Source organism: Conger conger, chromosome 8 (genome assembly GCF_963514075.1).
Source record: "Conger conger chromosome 8, fConCon1.1, whole genome shotgun sequence".
NCBI lineage: Eukaryota > Metazoa > Chordata > Actinopteri > Anguilliformes > Congridae > Conger > Conger conger.
Window position 1 is genome coordinate 31,169,164 of NC_083767.1, and position 18,432 is coordinate 31,187,595.

General features: G+C 40.3%; 2 protein-coding genes across 2 annotated transcripts in view; one reads left to right on the forward strand and one right to left on the reverse strand.

The window, feature by feature from the left end:
- Positions 1 to 18,432, forward strand: part of tbc1d10c (TBC1 domain family, member 10C) — a 63,263-nt gene that overhangs the window by 22,060 nt on the left and 22,771 nt on the right. Inside the window, exons 3-5 of the mRNA XM_061250867.1 lie at positions 1,750 to 1,849; positions 15,695 to 15,802; positions 16,094 to 16,200. Of these exons, the coding sequence (XP_061106851.1) occupies positions 1,750 to 1,849; positions 15,695 to 15,802; positions 16,094 to 16,200 (315 nt within the window). The remainder of the gene's footprint in view (positions 1 to 1,749; positions 1,850 to 15,694; positions 15,803 to 16,093; positions 16,201 to 18,432) is intronic.
- rad9a (RAD9 checkpoint clamp component A) overlaps positions 2,308 to 18,432 on the reverse strand; it is a 77,024-nt gene continuing 60,899 nt past the window's right edge. The window contains exon 14 of the mRNA XM_061250872.1: positions 2,308 to 2,794. The gene's annotated coding sequence lies outside the window, so the exon portion shown is untranslated. The remainder of the gene's footprint in view (positions 2,795 to 18,432) is intronic.

Sequence of the window (18,432 nt, forward strand, 5' to 3'; positions counted from 1 at the left end):
ATTGTTCATTCACGTGCGGAATGCGGCCGCACCCGTCTCGCCCCGGGGGTGGCTGGCCATGGTGCTGATTCTCCTCCCGGTCTCTCTCCAAGGTGCCGTTCACTTAGATAGGACAGGGGAAAATATTCAGAGTGAATCAGCATCCCAAACTCTTGGCGCCGGCGCACGGGCCGTTCCACCCCAGTGGTGTACCGATCCCTGGTCGGGCCACCACAGTCTCCATTCATGAGTTCACCATATGGAAAAAATTCAACAGGCATGGTGTACATGGCAGGACACCACGGAGGTACAATGTGCTCTACTTTGGTATTTCTTGTGCCAATGATCAATGTTGTCTCTCATTTGCATTAGTCCATGTGGTGTCCACAAACACTGTGCTTTTAGGATACTGGGCTTAATTTTTCTAGCTTCTGTACAAGCCATTCGCTAGTATCCATTTTGGTTTAATAATATTACACAGACTTGACATTTTTTGCAAATCTTTGAGAGATTCTAACTAAATGGCTTATTACTGTAGTTACAGATGTTACTAAAAGTAATACAAGGCATAATACAGCAGCCTAACCATATGGGTTCACCTTTCAAAATGTTTAACTGTTTCACTGCTGATGTCTAGACATTTTTCCTTGATTTCTGTACATAAAATGTGTATTCAGCCACTTTGTGTGAGGTTGTGTTCTGAAGTCAACTTCCTGTTTATATGTAGTCAAAATCACAGTAATCTCTGAGGTGAGGATAGTTTTATTTGTTAATGGCATTTCACATTTTATGTAATAAAACTTTTTTAAGTATGAATGTTCAGAATTATATTTTTGTACTGAGTAGAGGTGAGAAGAAAGTGTCCTTCGTGAAGCTAACCTTGAGATATAGCCATAATTAGCACACATTTCAGTGTGTGGTGTCTCAATGAACTTGGTTACCTGTGACCAAAATCACATTGATTTGGTTGTTATTACATCCAATCGTGACAACTTTCCCACAAGTACACAATCTCTATGTAACTTGTTAACACTGAAATAAGATATGAAGATGTAATGAATACAAAATATGTGCCTAAGACTTCATTCCTTCATTTGGTATGACATTTCATTCCATTGTGATGTACTGGACCAAAGATATGTGAGAGAGTGAAAAGTGTGACCATATGCCCTGCTCTCCACTAGTATGTATATGTACTTTATTACTGTACTCTTGTGCAGCACAGCATATCGTTGACACACAGAGGGAGCTATAATCAAATGGCACTCCAACAGCTCTTCTTTCACCAGTTGCCATTAATGCCATGTGATATGCCATTAACAGTTCTCCCGACTTGCCCCTGGCACCAAATTTGAAAGCTCAACAGATACAACTCACCCTCTCTCCCCTGAGATCTGATTGTCTGAAAGGCAGCTGTATGACAGGATGGGCACTGCTTGGGTGGTGGTGTAATTAGGTAGTCAGGGAACTGGGCTAGCCAAGTTGTGGGCTGGATTCCCAGCTAGGATGCTTCCACTGTGCCTGTGAGTAAGCTTATTATAGTTCTGTGGTATTTACCATGATATTTATGGCAGTTAAATTTCAAACTGTATAAAATATATAAGTTGCTCTGGATTTGAACATCTGCTAAAAGGCCTAAATGTACTGTAGTTCATCAAGGACTGGAATACACATGAATTAACCTGCAGACAGAGGACCTCCTGGACTAGACATTGGAATGCCTATGTTAGAATTCTGTGTGTTGATTTGTATTGACCCTGTGCACTTCAGGACTGAAGGCCCGCCCCCAGAGGTGGTCAGACAAAGGGAGGCAAAATGGCTGAACATCATCAGCCAATGGGATCGCATCTTGCTGAAGAAGACCAACAAGGTGAGCTACAAATGAGACCAAACAATAAGGCTTACTGCTGCTGATTGAGCACTGATGATGGAAAAAGTGGACAAAATACTGAGTGCTTTGAATAAGATATGAGTAATAAAGTAATTTAAGATTTAAAAATCCTTTTCCCCCTTCCTCTCATTTCAGTTATTTTCTAATTCTTAATTGGCATGACATACAGAGCTACATCTTGGCAAACCTAAATGACACATTTCATGAGCTAAGGACCACAACATCAATTGAATACAAGCAAGTATGTTTATTGAGGGGCGGCACAGATGGTGCAGTGGGTAGCAAGGAGGTCCTGGGTTCGAATCCCTGTCGGCCGGGGCCTCTCTGTGCGGAGTTTGCATGTTCTCCCTGTGTCTGCGTGGGTTTCCTCCGGGTACTCCGGTTTCCTCCCACAGTCCAAAGACATGCAGGTTAGGCTGATTGGAGAGTCTAAATTGCCCATAGGTATGAGTGTGTGAGTGAATGGTGTGTGTGCCCTGCGATGGACTGGCGACCTGTCCAGGGTGTATTCCTGCCTTTCGCCCAATGTATGCTGGGATAGGCTCCAGCCCCCCTGCGACCCTATTCAGGATAAGCAGGTTAAGACGATGGATGGATGGATGGATGGATGGATGGATGGATGGATGGATGGATGGATGGATGGATGGATGGATGGATGGATGGATGGATGGATGGATGGATGGATGGATGGATGGATGGATGGATGGATGGATGGATGGATGGATGGATGGATGGATGGATGGATGGATATTGAGCAGGTATTCACGATTATGAGCAATACATAGTAAATTGGTAAATTGGCATTTATATAGCCTTTATCCAAAGCACTGTACAATAGTAGTATGGGTGATGAGTCAGTGGTGTGGCGAAGACTTTGGCGAAGGTTTCTCCATAACTCCCAGGCTAGGTGAACCCCCACTGGACCTTGTAGTACATAGACGGAGAGGGAAAGAGAGAGGGGGGAGGGAGGGAAAGAGAGAGGGGGGAGGGAGGGAAAGAGAGAGGGGGGAGGGAGGGAAAGAGAGAGAGAGAGGGGGGAGAGAGAAGGGGAAATTAATTCACAACAGCAATTCATGTGGCTTAATGAAATCAAATCAAATGACTACAACAACAATCATACGTGAAGTGCTATTGATAAAACTATGTTGTATTAAAGGGGCAATGTGTAAGATTCTGCATTGGTAGGTGGGAACTGCATTGGAATTGCACACTGCAAATCCCATGTAGCCTTTCATATATCAAATGTTGCCTGTATTTTGATGCAACTCAATAGTCACAAAAATAGCCCTGGGGGTACACACATAATTATAGAAGTACTTCTTATACAATTCTCTAGAGCACAGGTGTCAAACTCCAGTCCTGGAGGGCCGTAGTGTCTGCTGGTTTTTGGGGTGTTCTGGGTTCATCAAGTCATTGATTGGTTAAAGTATCCACACGCCTTGTGACCAAGGCCTTAATTTGCCTTAATTGGCAGCTGATTGAAAGGAAACCACAAAAACCTGCAGACACTGCGGCCCCCTGGGGATTCAGTTTGACACCCCTGCTCTAGAGGGTACATCACAAAGCTGGATTATGGAGTTAGCTGGATCAGTTCACAGAGTAAAACCTGGAATCCTTACAAAGCTGGAACGAGTAAAAGTTTTACTCGGTGAACCTATTCAGCTAATTCAATAATCCTGCTTTGTGATGATGTTTAAAGTTTTGACTTGCTAGCCGGTATGCGGTTGACAACTTTTGACTGCTGGAAAGCATAAGATTCATATCGGAAGACAAATGAACCCAGACAAAATCAAACAATTTGCTACAGCCTGCAACCTGCTGCCTTTTTTCTAGCTATATTTTACATTAAAATATAGCTAGGTTTCTGTATACTGTTATATGTTTGTATGGGTTATTACAATATACAGAATAGAGACTAAGTAAATCAATGACAAAACGCAACCTGCAGTGTTCACGGCAGGTTACTGTAAGTGCAGACTCGATTTTAACCTTAGTCCACAAGAGCTGGAGAGGGTTGGAGGGGGCAGGCAGTGAAGCACCTGGATGTATGTGTGCTGAGTGTAAAAGATCTTTCTGCTCATTGACTTCAATGTAAAAACCCAAGTTGATTTAACAACCAAAGAAAGGCTAATCAGTCAATATTTTCAAAACATAAATTTAATGTGTAAAAGTTTCTGAAACAATGATCGTTTTTCTCCAAATGTTTTGGGAAAATATAATTTTTTACAATAGAAGCCTATGGAGCCTCTCTATTATGAGAATATAATAGAAAATATTAACTAATATTTTACAGTGGGCTCCAGAATTACTGGCACCGAAATATGTGCAGAAAATACTGTAAAATAATAATACCATGACCATTCCTCCATGCAAACTTTTCAGAATCATTGATATCCCTTGGTTCATGGACCCCCATCTTCAGTTCAGACCATGGATTCTTTTTTCTTTTTTTATGAGACTGAGATCAATGTTATTTTGCCTGACCAACCATTGTATGTTTGGAGCCATTGGGCCTCATTTATCAAACGTGAGCCAAATTAAATTAACTGTAAATCAGTTTTTTCGTAGGAGCCGAACGAACTTCACGAGCCAATTGAATATTATAATTATTCATGTCAAATAAAAATGCAACAGGATTCAACTTAAAATAGGTGATGTTTAATTCTGGTAATCATGATTAGTTAATGCTTAAGTGGAGCTTAATATAAATTCCATAAAATACTTTTGCTATAAATAGGGCGTAGCCTACAAGTATAAAAGTTTGCTATAAATAGGGCGTAGCCTGTTTAGACCCTTGTTTATATGTCTGGCCTCTCTTTACGTTACATTACTCTAGGCTATTAGAAAATTTGGGGCATGGCGTAGCCTACTTCGGAAAGAACGCATATTCAAAGCTGAGCCTTTGGTGAGGCTCACAGAAGAAACAATGAACAATAACGAGTTCAAGTTTACACCTGCAAACATTATGGTATAGATGTGGCATGGCATGTGGCTGAAATTAAACGCTATGCAAAAACAAAACCCCTTAACAAATGAGTTGACATGAACGGTCTTTCCCAGTCGGAAGGTGGTAATTTGGTCATTCTGATATAACGTGAACGCAGCATTAGACTCTCTTTACATTACATTTACATGTATTGCACTAAAAGAAGATTAAAGCATGGCTTACATTACAGGCATTTAGCAGACGCTCTTACCCAGAGCGACGTACAACAAAGTGCAAATCGAACACAGGGATAAGTGTGATGAGGACAGTATGGTTCCAAGTCCTTGCGTTACCATATAGATACAATTTGAACCCTTGAAGAATACTGTAACGTGCCGCTTCTTTTATAACAATAGAGAGATGTACAACAGTATTCAACAGTACAAGGTCCAGGCAATCAGTTAAGTGAATATACAAAACAATGCTTTATTATAAGAAATGCGGTTGCAGTTTGCTGCAGTTGCACACCGGGGACCGGGGTTCGATTCTCGGTTCTGCCAAAAAGCCAAGTTTGGCTGGCTCACGTGGGGCAGCAATAATTGGCTCGCTGCTCCAGAGGGAGGGACTTGGCAGGGTTATTAGATCGCCGCACAATAAGCACCTCGGGCGCCTCGGAATCACGGCAATGGGCACGAGACGAGACGGCTTGAAGAAGGCGTGTCGTTCTCATTCGGGCCGCCGAGGGACGGGGTACGGGCGGTACATCTAATACGACTACCTCCAATTGAATCAGACGAGGTACAATTGGCTACCAAATTGGGAGAAAAAGGGAAAAATCTGAAAAAAAAAAAAAAAAAAGAAATGCCACTTGATACTCACACACACACAATACGCAGGCCAAGACGGCTTATTAAATTACTCCTACCCTTTTGCCTCAACTATGGGCCTCGTTGAACAGCTAGGGGTGGGGCTGGCCGTTAACCCTGGCCAAAGGGCTAAGCTGTACCCTGACTAATAAAATGATAAAATAAAGGTCTTGCTAAGGGCAGTCGTCAGGCTAAAACATTATAATACCAAATTAGAACAGAAGAGAGCAATCGGAGCGGCTCAGGGCAGGTAACGTGGAACACTTATCTGGCACCCCGCAGAATTCAGTCCCTGATCATGTCTTATAATCTTCGCAGCCACTTTTCGGAAACAGAGCCCTTAGCCGTCTGCAGTCCCAGTGCACAGCCCCGCTTTTATTAAACCAGTCCTGCTGTCTTGCAGGGCAATTAGTCCAGTCAGGTGCGCTGAATTAGGCTACGTGTGCATAGCAGGTTTCTGCGTGGCAGAAAAACTCATTCATCACAATACATCAACTTATCAACTAACATACCACGGTTGGCACCTAGAATACCCTGAGTACAACAAAACTATATATAAGTGTCATTATAATCTAAAAGCTTGCTTCATATTCATTTTCAAAGACCGATTTTCCCAGACACTTCCTTCTTAGAACTTAGAAGATACACACGCCGTTCCTGTCGAATTCCAGAACATGGTCAGCTGCTTTCCATCCTCAGCTTCTTGCGGACTGACACAGGACAGTGAAAATATATCGCTCCTTGATAATCCCAGACAGTAAGATCTCTCCTATAATTTTATAACTTTGTCTCCAGTTTTATGTTAAACCATTTTTGTTTTACCTGTTCCACAGTATGTGGAACTCAAGACAGAGATTACAAAAACAGCAATGTCTCTGATACGTATGCCAATGAAGCAGGTCGGATGCCACTCTACATTTAGCAGTTTTTATTCCAGTCCTATGTGGCGCATACATAGTTTATGTGGCCTATATAAACACAATTAGGCTAATTACCAACAAACTGTTTAGATATTAGTTGGAAGAAGGAAGAATGAAAAGAAGGAAGCCTGCACACTGATATGTTCATTACACACCTTTATTGTAGACAAAGTTTCAATCCCGGTGGATCTTCATCAGGTTTGGCACATCGCTTTATGTTTCTCCACAAGGACAATCAGCTTAATTTCCTCGTTCAAGTTCAAGTTTATTATAAGAACATCTTCCATGCCATGTTTTATGTTAAGTCCTAAATAAGTTTTAATATATATTTTCATATTCACAAAGACAAACACGTTTGCTGACGTTACACAAAAGTTACAAGGTATCTTTGGCACACAGTCATTTAATGATAAATAAAAAAATCGGATCATGTTGTAGGGTCCTCGCACGGGCCGGCAAATAAAGTAAAGCTTTTACACTCTACGAAAGTAAGGATGATTATTTGAAACTCACACGGGTGCACAAATTGTGTAGGATACGCCCCTCCCTACACGCTATGTGTGAATTGCTAGGATTGATACATACAACGTTTCGTCCTAATAATCCTCATGTATGGCGCCAATGGATCTTACTTCGGTTAAATTAATGGCGGCTGAAAACAGTGGCGGAGTTCGCAAATACCTGTAGATGAGTTTAGAAAATATTGATAAATGAGGCCCAGTGTCTGGCGGGACATTCAACCTATGACCAAGTCTTAGCTTCCCAGCAGAGACAACCAGATTTGCCAAAATTTCCTGGTCCTTTGTTGGATTCATTATGCCATTGGTCTTAAATGGAGTCTCTGGAGCACTGCCAGCCAAATGTATTTTTACCACCAAACATGTCTGCGATGTGGTGATAATATATTTTAATTGTACTTCATATCCCAGCATACAGTATGTTGTCTCAACCAATGAGATTGTTGTATGTCGCAGAGATTATGGGACACAGGGATTTTGGGACATGCAATAATGTGTTTGAGTAGTGCTAGCTCCACTGTCTGAAATACAACTACCTGTTTAATCATCACTCTTAACGCTCAAATATATGACCATTGTCGTGAGCCACGGACCCCTTGCCGAGCTCAGACCTCACGTTCCCACGAGCAGTACCTCACCATGAGGTGTCTCGGGGACGAACTCAAGTACTCCCTGGTAAATTCTACTGAACTTCCAGCCCAGTCTCGAAGTGAAGGGTGTGATGCAAATCTGGTATACGATGTCCTGTATTCAATGTATTCCTCTAAAAGAATCTTTATCACATATGATTATAGTAAGATATACTTTATTATAATCAATCAAAAGAATAGAGTTATACAGATTACAGGATATATATCATCTTTCAGTTTGCTGATCACCCCTAAAGTCTACTACTTATTTATATCGTATATAGTATCTTACTAAAAAATAAAAGACATGAAAATGAAAGGAAACTTATAACGTTGAGCTTCTATGTACTACTTTTCCTACTTTTACAAGTAATATAGATTATAATTACTCGTTTATAAATCGTTTTCTGCGGGATTTGATCCCTCCTCCTTGCTGTTGATGAGCTCTTTGAACAGCTGCATTGGTTTGGGAATCTGGGGCAGGATCAGGACCCAGACTTTCGAAAGACGTGACTTTGCACTTCGTACTTCTCCTGCCTGTTGTATGGGATGTGCACTGGTATGTCTTCGAACACGTCGGGGGTTTTGCAGTGCAGCTGCAGCATATGCCTCTCCTCACTGACATTGAGGTTAGGGGGGGGGGGGGGGGTTCTTGCGTGGGTCCAGCAGGAAGGTCGCGTCCCGTCTGTTGGCCTCCGGGTATAGTTCACGGCGCCAAGCATGTCGTAAAAGCCCTTTAACTCTTTCACCAGCTTTTCTGTATGATGAGGGATGCGCATGAACACCTCTTCAACATCAGTCCCGCTGCCACAACTCTTGGGCTGAGTCCGCACCGCGTACGTCACTCCTCTCTCTATATCCGTATCCTGGAGTGGCGCGCAGAGGGAGCACGCCACTCCAGTTTGACTACAGCTGTCCTGCGTTGCTCTCTCTTCAACAGCTCGTAGATATCTTGTGAAGCAAAATTCTAAGATGCTATCCTAAGGTCTAAAAGCTTATTCCTTATATATCCTTTTTCCGTATAAGAGTGTACCTTTTTTGATAAGAAATGTCCCCAGTATATTGAGTGGGAAGACATTTATCTCTTATGCAACTTTTTAATGACCATATTCATCACTTCTGTTTGTCCCACTGTAATTTTCTCATACCTCAAAATAAATTTCCCCAATACTTTATTTCATGTGCCCCTCCGGTTGGGAATTTCCACCATCTCAATATACGAGTGGAAAAACACTACTTTTTGTATTTTTTTTAAGGAATCTATTCATCACTGGTGTCTGTTTCAATTTCATAGTCTCTCCTTGACTTCCTCCACACCTTGACCTCATGCAAGCCAGAAGTTAGTGCCTGCCACCATCTCAATACACTCTTCAGGTGCCCCTTTTTGTGGCGCCTTAAGGGATCTACAAAAGAAATCCAGCTAATAGCTGAGTGTAATTCATCATTTAACTCCTCCACTGTTAGTCCTTTGAATCTATCCGATAAATTATTTGTGCTATAATCAGGAAGGCCCTTGAAACCTCTTAATCTTCTTTCGGTATTGACATCCCTTCCGTTTTCCTTATCTCTCCTACATTTTTCCATCTCCTCATACTCTTTGATCTCCCAATTATCTTCATTGTTTTCCCTCATCCTGTTGCTTTAACCAGGCATTGTGCTCCTCCCCTGTAGGAGCAAGCCCACACGTGTCAACCAAGTATGTTATCACATCTACCGTCTCCTTGAACGCCAAACTCCCTGGGTCACCAATTTCCCGTTCAGCATGTTCAGCATCTTCCACGGTCATGCTAGAACACATTCTACGCATGGCCTCAGTCAGGCCTTTAGCCTTGCTCTCTAAAACCCGAAATCTAAGTCCTCTGACTTCAGACTCCTCAGTGTCCATATATACGGTTGTACATTTATCTTGTACCATATACTTCTCCTCTTACGGGAGCTTTTACTCCTACCCCATTGGCGTGTGCGAGGGGTTAACAATGCATTCCTGCCTAACCCATCTTCTGTCAATCTCTCATCAGGCGGGCCTAGGGCCGGGTCCTCGACACCATGTCCATGGTGTGTATGGCCAAAACATTTATTTTATTGGACCATAGCACTCTATCCAGTCATAATTCCAGTGAGGTTTGGCAGACCCCAGACGGTTGGTTTTGTTGTGCTCTGTAAGGGCTGTCTTCGTGCCAGCAAAAAAAAGGGTATGTAAGTGCCATTTTATGGTTCTCTTGGAGACTTGGTGACCCAAATATGCAACCAATCTCTGCAGTTCTTGAACTAGTGGGTAGAAGGCTCTTACAGACTAAAATTCCTGTGCGCTTCTTCAGTGTTTGCCAGGAGTGCCAATGATAAAAGGCATCAAAAAGTATATAGGTAATGGCGGCGTGCTAGAAGGTCGTGTTTTTCTCCCCTCCGCTGAACTGCAATTAAATCCTGTTATATACCTAATTTATTATCACAAGAAAGCCAGTAACACCATTTCTGGAAGACACAGATGTCGTTTGCATCAGGAAAACCGAGTAAAACTTGCGGAAAGGGTCTGCAATCCAAAATATCAGACTTTGGCTCCGCAAATGCGGAGGCTAATGCTAATGACATGACGGATAACACTGCTGAACATGTTGAACAAGATGAAGGAAGGAAGAACGAGACTATTCTTGGCGCTATCAAAGATCTGAAGACCGACTTTTCAAACAGATTTGACGGAATATTGTCCGCAATTGAAGGAGTGAGGAAGGACGTGAGAGTGTGCGGAGCGTATTACAAGCGCAGAGGTCCGTATTTCTAATACGGAAGATGATGTGGTTAGCCTCCAGGCTAAGGTTTTGTCCCTTGAGGGTAAGAAAAGAGAACTGGAAGATAAAGTTACAGACCTCGAAGCAAGATCCAGGTGCTCCAATTTGAGGCTGGTTAACCTACCGGAGAGGGCGGAGGGGGACGACGCATGCTCCTTTCTCGAGAAGTGGATCCCGGAGACGTTGGGTCTTACAACACTTAGCTCCAAGCTAGTCCTTCAGAGAGCCCATCGTGTGGGCCAGAGACGAGACTCCACTGCGCCCCCGAGAACATTGATTATGAAGTTTCTGAACGACAGGGTGGCTGTTTTAAGAGCAGTCAGAGCCAAAAAAGAAATCCTCTTCAAGGAACACCGAGTGCGATTCTACCCTGACCTGGCCGCAGAAGTGCACAAAAAGCAGAAGGAATTCAACTCTGTCAGACAGAAGCTCCGTAATATGGGGATACGACACGGCATACTTGTCCCTGCCAGACTGCTGGTGACCTATAAGGACAAAACGCGCGTTTTCGGCACACCGGCAGAAGCGGAGAGTTTCATCAGACGACTTCAGGAGGAGAACGGGAATGGATGAGTATGGGGACTAAAAAACAGCTTGTGTTTTGAAAATGAGCGACTAAGTTTCCACTTGGAATAAGTTGCTACATGGGACTGTTTTTACATGTTTAGCTTTGTAAAGTCCAGTTCAAATTGCCAAAACACGGTTATTATTGTAGAAATGTTATAAACGTGAATTCAAATTTAAATATAGGAAGAAGGGGGGCTTTATTCAGCGGCAAAATAAACATGTGACATAATTTAAAATCTGCTCTTAGTGACGTAACAGTTAAACTAGTTGGATGTTTTTTGTTTTTTGTTTATTTTAAGGAGTTAAGACGTGTCAATTAAATTCTGATTGGGTTACTGTTATAGAATCATTCAATGGGTCAGGATTCCACCAGAACATGCCATGATATTCACTTCGTGTGGAGTGGTTTTCAGCGTTACTGGAGTGAACAGGTAGGGGAGGGGGGTGCTCAGTTCTGGAGCTATGGGGTTTGTGAGGTTTGTATATTGAGAGTTGTTTTCTTTGTTTTTTGTTCTTTGTTTTGTTTTGTTTTTGCTTTCTGTTGCTGCTGCTTTTCTTGTTTTTGTATTTTCAAGGTACATTACTGCATACTGGTACGAGAAACTCATACTTATAGACATTTATGACAGGTGAATTAGAGATGAAGTTTACTTCTTGGAATTGCAGGGGGTTGCAAAAAAGGTAAAGCAGGTGATGTGGAGGTTAAAAAATATTCGTTCCAAAATAGTTTTTCTTCAAGAAACCCACCTTTCATTAGACCAAGATATTAGGATTAGGAGGAGGTGGCAAGGTAAGGTATTGTCAGCACCCTTTAATACTCAAGCAAGAGGGGTCATGACCCTTATTCACAAATCTATCCCTTTAAATATTACAAAGGTAATTGCAGACAAGGCAGGTAGATACCTCATAATTCAAGGCACACTTTTGACAGAATCCCTTATTTTGGTTAACATCTATGCGCCAAATAATGATGACCCCAAATTCTTTAGCAATTTGTTCTCCCTCAATGGTCAATATATAATAGCAGGAGATTTCAATTGCACATTAGACCCCAATAGAGATAGATCATCACATATAGATAAGACGCATAATAAAAGCAGAGAAATGATACATCAATTTATCAGGACATTAAATCTAAGGGATGTATGGAGAGATAGAAATCCTGAAGTATTATTCTATTCCTGTTTTTCTAACACACACAAATCATACTCCCGAATTGATTACTTTCTAATCTCTGCAAGCTTGATCTCTAGAATTAAAGATTGTAATTACGACAGTATCATGATCTCAGATCATGCCCCTAACAGCTTATGTTATGTAGATCCAGGGCTGAAAAAGGATCCACCGAAATGGAGATTGCAGCAAAAATGGTTACGGGACCCAGATCTAATCTCTTTCCTTGAGTAACAAATTGATATGTATTTTACAATTAATTTATTCGAAACATCTGCAAGCACCAGGTGGGAAGCTTTTAAAGCTTTTATTAGGGGCCAGATCATCAGCTTTACAAGTTCTAAATCCAAAAAAGCAAAACAAAAATTAACAATATTGGAGTCAAAAATCAAGATCTTGGAGACAAAACATTATCAAAATCCCTGTCCTAAGCTACATCAGGAATTATTATTATTAAGAGCACAATATAATGAAATTTCATCCGCAAAAGCTACAGGTAATCTTTTAAAACTCAAACAAACTATCTTTGACCAAGGGGAAAAATCTGGGAAAATTCTGGCATGGCGCATAAAACAGCTTCAAACCGAAAGAGCTATTACTGCCCTCAAAAATCACAATGATGATAATATAACTGATCCTATTAAAATTAACAGAGCATTTAGAGAGTATTATGAAAAACTGTATAATTCCGAAAGAGATCCAGATTTATTGGACCAAGGTTTATTCCTAAATAATTATAGCATCCCTAAAATCTCAGAGGAGGATAGGATGACATTGGGGGAAGACGTGACCTTAGAAGATATCTCGGAGGCAATAAAAAATATGAAATCTGGAAAAGCTGCAGGACCCGATGGCCTGCCCAGTGATTTTTATAAGAAATTTGAATCTAAATTAAAAACACCTCTTCTGGAAATGTTTATTGAATCCTATCAGGAAGGGATCCTTCCACCCACCTTGAGAGGTGCCTTAATTACACTTCTCCCTAAACCGGGAAAGCCAAATGACAAATGCGAAAATTTGAGACCAATAAGCCTTTTAAACTCTGATCTGAAAATACTCTCGGCAAAAAGATTAGAGATTCTCCTACCAGGAATTATAAATGAGGATCAAAATGGGTTCATTATGGACCGTCAGGGATTTCACAATGTGAGACGGGTTTTAAACATCTTACATGCCCAGAGAGAGGTACCAGACACAGCTTTCCTGTCATTGGATGCAGAGAAAGCTTTTGACAGGGTGGAATGGGCATACTTGTTTGAACTACTTGATCGGTTTGGGCTTGGAGAAAAATTTTGTAATTGGGTGAAACTTTTATATAAAGAGCCATATGCTGAAATAGTCACGAACAACAATCTATCCAAACCAATTAAAATCAATAGAGGATGCAGACAGGGATGCCCTTCATCACCTCTCTTATTCACAATTGCAATTGAGCCCTTAGCAATTGCAGTAAGGAATCATACAATGATCTCGGGTATATGTATAGGTCAACTTGAACACCGCATATCTCTTTTTGCGGACGACATTATCCTTTTTCTTCAAAATTTGGGTGAATCTATTCCAGCTCTTATGGATCTCATTAAAAGATTTGGTAATATCTCCGGTTACAAAATTAATAACCTTAAATCATCCATCTTGATGCTAAATTCGGATGAGAGAGATAACCCACCCAATTATGTAGGCTAATTCAAAATAGTTAAAAGTTTTACTTACTTGGGAATTCAAATTACTCATAGGTAAGAAGAAATTGTACAAGCTAATTATACTCCTGTTACGACGTCTATTCATGAATCAATCAATAAATGGTCATCACTTCCAATCTCCCAAATAGGTAGAATTAATATACTGAAAAATGAATTGTTGTGGTATTACTGGGCAACACAAGTTAGGACTATGAGGTTTTACTACTCAACAGAAAATTCACCAGCATGGAAAGACATTGAGTCTCATTCAGATCCAGTTGCCAGCATAAATATTCTGATAATCCTAAAAACCTTAAAAAGGGAACATCGAACCCAATGGTGAGAAACATGATTGCAGTATGGTACGAGGTACAAAAATACTTGAAGGAAACACCTGTTATTTCTCGATACAGTCCAATTTGGGGTAATAATTCTTTTGTGCCAGGTAGAGCCGATGGTGGCTTTAAACTATGGGCTGATAGGGGAGTAAGTCAAATTAATTACATTTTTGGGCCTGAGGATGAAAATATCAAAACATTTGAGGAGCTCGTAGTCAAGTATAATGTCCCCCGCAAACATTTTTTTAAATATCTGCAGCTTAAGAGCTTCATTAGATCTAATAAAAATCAATCCTTGACCATACCTGCTCTATCCTCATTGGAGAAAGTTTTAATCAAAAACCCCTTTGGAAAAGGAATAATATCAGAAGTATACAACTTGTTGATTGAGAGATCATTAGAATCCTCAGAATCTAAATTGAAAGCATGGAGGGACGACTTACAAGAGGATTTATCAATCGAAAACTGGAATAAGGCATGTAAAAAAGCTCAAAAAATTCAAACTGCCAATACACGCTTAAAACTTCTGCAATATAATTGGTTAATGAGAGTATATATTACACCAGAAAGACTAAACAAATTTAACCCCAACATTACGGATGTATGTAACAGGTGCAGGGAGGACAAAGGAACACTTTTCCACTGCATATGGAAATATCCAAAAATCAAGGAATTTTGGAAAGAAGTTGGACTAGTAGTACAAGAGATTTTATCAATCCAAATTGTAGTGGAACCTAAGTTTTTTATTCTTGGCATCTATCCGGAGGGACACAATATAAAGCGCAGTGAACAGATCTTCATAGACATGTGCCTTTTACAAGCCAAAAAAGCTATAGCAGTAACATGGAAAAGTACTGGTAGACCAAGTATTGGGCAATGGCTTAAGGAAATGTCTCTGTGTTTACCTCTGGAAAAAATAACATACACACTCAAAGACAAACAAGAAAGGTTTCAAAGCATATGGGGTCCTTTTATAGATTATCTCAGGGACAAGGATCTGTCTCATATGTTGGATGATTCTGGGGAAGGATAATTAACTCTGTAATAGTGGTTATATGAGCAGCTGACATAAATAAATAGGGCAAATCTTATGATGAATGTTTAAGTATTGTAAAAATGTCCATTGTAATGTGCCTCCCTTGACATTTGTTGTTTATTATTCTTTTGTTTTTTTCTCCCTTATTTTTAAATGTTATGTTTGTTCACTAATATGTATGTATCTATGTATATACTAGTTGTGTGGCTGTCCGATAGTGTACATACATAAAGGGTTTATTTATATTTTATTTTATTATTATTTTGTAAAATGTTGAAAACTCAATAAACATACTGTTAAAAAAAAAAAAAAAAAAAAGGAAATGTATTTATAGTAAACTTTATTTAGAGAACCTCTCTAACAGTTTTCTTTCAATCACTCAGGTGAAAGAACAGTGTCGGAAGGGTATCCCAGCATCTCTCAGGGCTCGGTGTTGGCCGCTGCTTTGCCGTGCCACAGAGAGGATGAGTAAAAACAGCAGACTTTACCAGGTGAGACTATATCAAGTGAGACTTTACCCGGTGAGAGAGAATGTGCCAGACAAGACTTTACCTGGTGAGAGCGACTGTGCCATGTGAGAAACTATTCCAGGTGGGAAAATTTACCAGGTGAGACTGTGCCGAGTGAGAAACTATACCAGGTGAGACTTTACCAGGTGAGAGAGACTGTGCCAGGTGAGAGATTTACCAGAGGAGGGACTTTGCCAAGAACAAATGCTGTCAATGGTAGAACTTAATATTCATCCAAAACAACATTTCAATAATTTTCCTCCTCTCCTCCAGACCCTGGACTCATCCCCTGCCCTGCAAAGCTGGGTGGATGTGATAGAGAGAGACATTGATAGGCAGTTCCCTTTCCACGAGATGTTCCTCTCCAGAGACGGCCATGGGTAATGGGTCCTTCAGCTATCTCTTTGTGACATCACACAGAAAGGTTGTTCAGTGATTTATGCTGAACAACCTTTTGCAGACACCAGGTACATCGGAAAATCATAATGGACTACTTGCACAAACAGACATGGTATTTTACCTTTCAAAAAGGTTGAAAACGGATAAGAAATACACATTTCTAAAATGTGATCGTAAACCATCTCTAGAATGAACCTGAACAGCCCTATTCCGGCTTTCTCTCTACTCTTATATTGTGTGAGTTCTCATTTTTCTTCATAGACCTGAAGCAACAGACACTGACCGTTATTTTGTCTCTGTGTAGCAATAAAAATATAATGTCAATATTCACAAAGCCTAATGTTGGCTACAATATCAAAACAGTGTCCTGTGATCTAGTGTCTTACTGTATAGCCTATATGTTAAATGTGTTTGACTACTTTTTAAGTTAAGTGTTTGCATTTGCCAAAAGCCTCAATAGACAGTCAATTAAATTTATCACCCCTAATGCCAACATCAGCTTGCTCTCCATCAAGGTGTAGTGAAAGTAAAAAAGTATTTGAAATGTACTTAAATATAAAAAAGTTTAAAGTAGGATATACAATGCTAAAATTAATTATTGTTATTTATATTATATGTTATTTTACATTACATCAGTTAAACATTAGTTTATACATTTTATCTTGCACAAAAATTCCTGATTAGTTGTTGGAATCGGACTGGAATGTAATGCCAAAGATAATTTACTAAAATGTTCAAAATTTTCAAACTCATACTGGACTAAATCAGGCAAGATGCTAATATTAGCTGGCTAACATGTTCAAGAACAGGTAACGCACTTCTTCACCAGAAGCATGATGAAATTAAATATACTGTACGTCAGCTGGTGTCTACTTGGGCATTGCACAGTAAGCAATCAGAATGGGGGTGGGCTGGTTCATTAACGAATGAGATGGATTTGATTGGCTGATTTAAATAAAAGGATTGATATTTTTGTCTGAGAAAAAAAAAAGTGAAACAAGTACTTTGAGGTGTAAATTAAAAATGTAACTGAAATGTAATTGAGTGGTATACAAACTTAAAAACAAATACAAGTATAAAAACACTCTAGAAAAGTACAAATCCCCCAGTACCTTGGGGGATTTGATATAATTCGATCTGCTCTGTATAGTGTATTGGTAATTTTGGATATTAAAATCTAGGGCTGCCCCCCCAGTGGTCGAGAACCTTTGTCGACTAAGATTCAAATGGTCACAGGCAAAAGCAATTCCCTTCTGCATTCGCATAAGTGTCAGGTCGTATGATGTGCCACTATAGCAAATGATTGCTTAATGGAATGCTCACTGTCCATAATCTATAAGGAATTAAATCAATGTTATAATTGAAACGTCTTCCCTGGACCTATTATTAATTAAAATTAATTCATGTCACTCTTGTTTCAGCTGAGGTTATTTAGATTACATTTTTAAAATCGCAATCAGTGTAGCCGTTTCGTAAATATGGGGCAAAACTTCTAAGGGCAAACGTGTCCTGTGATCACTGGATGTGTTTCCCAGAAGGTAACGGCGCTCAAATTCCAACCTTCAACGCAGAGACTGGTTTATGGATGGCCACCCATCCAGGCAATCACATGACACTTCCATGACAATACAGTAGCATACAAATTTCAGATAACCTAATTTGGCTAGCCTGAGCGATATGGCGGACAGCTCTGTCTTTGCTTAGTTAGAGGGCGAGCTTTTCGATTTTGACAAAGAATTTATAGAGGAAGAATTGTGTGAGAGAGAGAGAGAGAGACAGATAGCGGAGGATGAGGCAGCTGAAGCTAACTGAGAGCAGACAAGTGGGAACAGAAATTGGTGTCAGAGTGGGAACTGTGAACTGATGCCTACTGAAAAGACCCTTTGCTACCGCGAAAGGGGTTGAGAGCAAGATTGTCATAGGTGGATTGTCCAGCAGGACAATGACTCCAAACATACAGTACTGTGCAGAAGTTTTAGGCAGGTGTGAAAAAATAAAGTAAGAATGCTTTCAAAAATAGAAATGTTAATAGTTTCTTTTTATCAATTAACAAAATGCATGAACAGAAGAAATGAATGAACAGAAGAAAAATCTAAATCAAATCAATATTTGGTTTTTGTACCATCACCCTTTGCCTTCAAACCAGCAATTCTTCTAGGTACACTTGCACAAAGTCAGGGATTTTGTAGGCATATAGTCAGGTGAGTCATTAA